Source organism: Trichophyton rubrum, assembly GCF_000151425.1.
Source record: "Trichophyton rubrum CBS 118892 genomic scaffold supercont2.3, whole genome shotgun sequence".
In the NCBI taxonomy this organism is placed as follows: Eukaryota; Fungi; Ascomycota; class Eurotiomycetes; order Onygenales; family Arthrodermataceae; genus Trichophyton; species Trichophyton rubrum.
In genome coordinates this window covers 2,093,898-2,095,909 of record NW_003456426.1, presented here as the reverse complement: position 1 = coordinate 2,095,909, position 2,012 = coordinate 2,093,898, and the positions used below count along the sequence as shown (strand labels likewise).

Here is a 2,012-nt window from a genome sequence, read left to right as displayed (position 1 = left end):
CACCACTACCCAACGATCACAGCGTTATAACCGGCATGGTTGGCACGTGAGTTTAAAACTGAGCTACGCGATGCATCGCTGGTGATTTATCTTCTTCAACTTACTATGCACTGTTCATTTCGTTCTTCGGGTATAGAGTGCTATACCACTATGAGAAATGGGCCTGGATACCCACGCTGATCTCGCTCGTGGTCGCCACGGGTTTTGGAGGGAAGTACCTCGCTAACCAGCAAACCCCACCGCCAACAACAGCAGTACCAATTTTGTCGTTCGGCGGGCTTCTTGCCGGCTTCCTTATTCCCTGGGCAGCGCTAAGTTCAGATTACTGCGCTTACTTCCATCCAAGCGTGAACTCGTACGTTTGAGCTTTCCACTTCCCAGCACCCTCAACAACAACAACTAACGCTTGACAGAAAACACGTCTTTGCAGCCGTATATGCCGGCCTCTGTCTACCAAATATACCCCTAATGATTCTCGGCGCAGCAATAGGCGGCGCAGTACCAAACATACCCAGCTGGTCTTTAGCGTACGAAACCGGTTCAGTCGGCGGGATTCTCGCCGCCATGCTCGCTTCTGCCGGCGGATTCGGCAAATTCATCATCGTCTTACTCACCTTCTCTACCCTTGGTAACATCGCAGCAAGCATCTACAGCATCTCGCTGAACTTCCAGCTTCTACTACCTATATTCCTGCGCGTGCCCCGCGCCATTTTCGCCATCGTGTTCATAGCAATCGTCATACCGGTATCGATACAGGCGGCGGTAAGTTTCTTCGTCTCGCTTGAGAATTTCGCTGCAGTCATATCATATTGGTCTGCTACGTTTGTGGCCATCATCGCTATCGAGCACGTTGTTTTTAGAAAAGGAGACTATTCCTCGTACGATGCGACCATTTGGAACGACGCCGCTGCCTTGCCGAGTGGTGTGGCTGCTATAACGGCGGGTGCGTTGTCGTTTGCGCTCGTGGTGCCGTGCATGTTGCAAACTTGGTTCCAAGGCCCGATTGCGAAGATCACAGGCGACATTGGATTTGAGGTTGCCATGGTGCTAAGTGGGATCTTGTACCTCCCTTTGCGGGCGCTGGAAATCAAGATTCGAAAGAGGATATAGCTTTTCCTCCAGACGTACGTATGTACATATGTGAGCATTTTTTGACGATGTATAAATGAGAGACGAAAGGACGGTATATATTTATAGAAACGTCATATAGAACAATCAATACATTGATATAAAATGAGTTCCTAATATCAACATCATATCAGAACCATATTATCTGTTTTTTTTTTTTCCCTTCCACCGCCCTTTTATGTTGCCTTTTCACCCCCAGAGGCGGGGGCTGTACACCTCCGATTTCTCTATTTCAACCATAAGAACTGAAGTAGACGCAAAAACAACTCCAAGAGAGAAAAGGGCCATGTACAATCATCTTCATAACGACATTGAAAATTCCGGCGTTGTAGAAAAGTGTTAAATGCTAACTAGGTCAGGGTTGAAGAGAAAGTGAGGCTTTTTTTGCATTCCGTTCATGGAGTTGCTTTGCTCATGCCAATCAATCGTTTGACACCGACCTAGATAGAAGTTAGTATGTGTTAATTGTTTGATATCAGGTAGTAAGTTATATACCATCCAGTTTCCGCATTCATCAGTGCGGTTGGTCAGAATGTCCAGATGAATTGCCTGCGCAGCTTCGTATTCTCTGCTCTGGATAGCCCGCGCTAGCTCAACCATGCTCTCGATTGTAGCAGGCTTCAGCAGATCTTCGTTGTTCAAATGATCGAACAGGATGTTTAGTCTTCGTTCGGTGTCGTTGACTTGAGCCTTGAAGCTAGATGGAGCACGAGCTTTTACGCGCTGCATGTCAGCGGAGAGAATTTCGAATATTGGCTTGGCATTGTCTGGGATGTGTGAACGGTCACCGGCAGCTATGGACGGGTTAGTTATCGAATTGGTTACAGACCTGTATTGTAGATGTAGTAGATGATCAACTTACGGTGTTTGGGAGGAGCTGTGGG

The 2,012-nt window shown here is 47.5% G+C and overlaps 2 protein-coding genes across 2 annotated transcripts in view; one reads left to right on the top strand and one right to left on the bottom strand.

Annotated features, from left to right (window-relative positions):
* Positions 1 to 35: 35 nt before the first annotated feature.
* TERG_03522 (uncharacterized protein) lies at positions 36 to 1,110 on the top strand (the record flags this gene model as incomplete). Its single annotated transcript, XM_003236431.1, has 3 exons — positions 36 to 46; positions 137 to 355; positions 414 to 1,110. The coding sequence occupies 3 exons, from the start codon at positions 36 to 38 to the stop codon at positions 1,108 to 1,110; spliced, it is 927 nt and encodes a 308-aa protein (XP_003236479.1).
* TERG_12009 (uncharacterized protein) overlaps positions 945 to 2,012 on the bottom strand; it is a gene marked incomplete at its 5' end in the record, with an annotated part of 6,347 nt that continues 5,279 nt past the window's right edge. The window contains 2 exons of the mRNA XM_047751033.1: positions 945 to 1,568; positions 1,624 to 1,985. Coding sequence (XP_047605964.1) covers positions 1,524 to 1,568; positions 1,624 to 1,985 — 407 coding nt within the window. The 3' untranslated portion in view covers positions 945 to 1,523. The remainder of the gene's footprint in view (positions 1,569 to 1,623; positions 1,986 to 2,012) is intronic.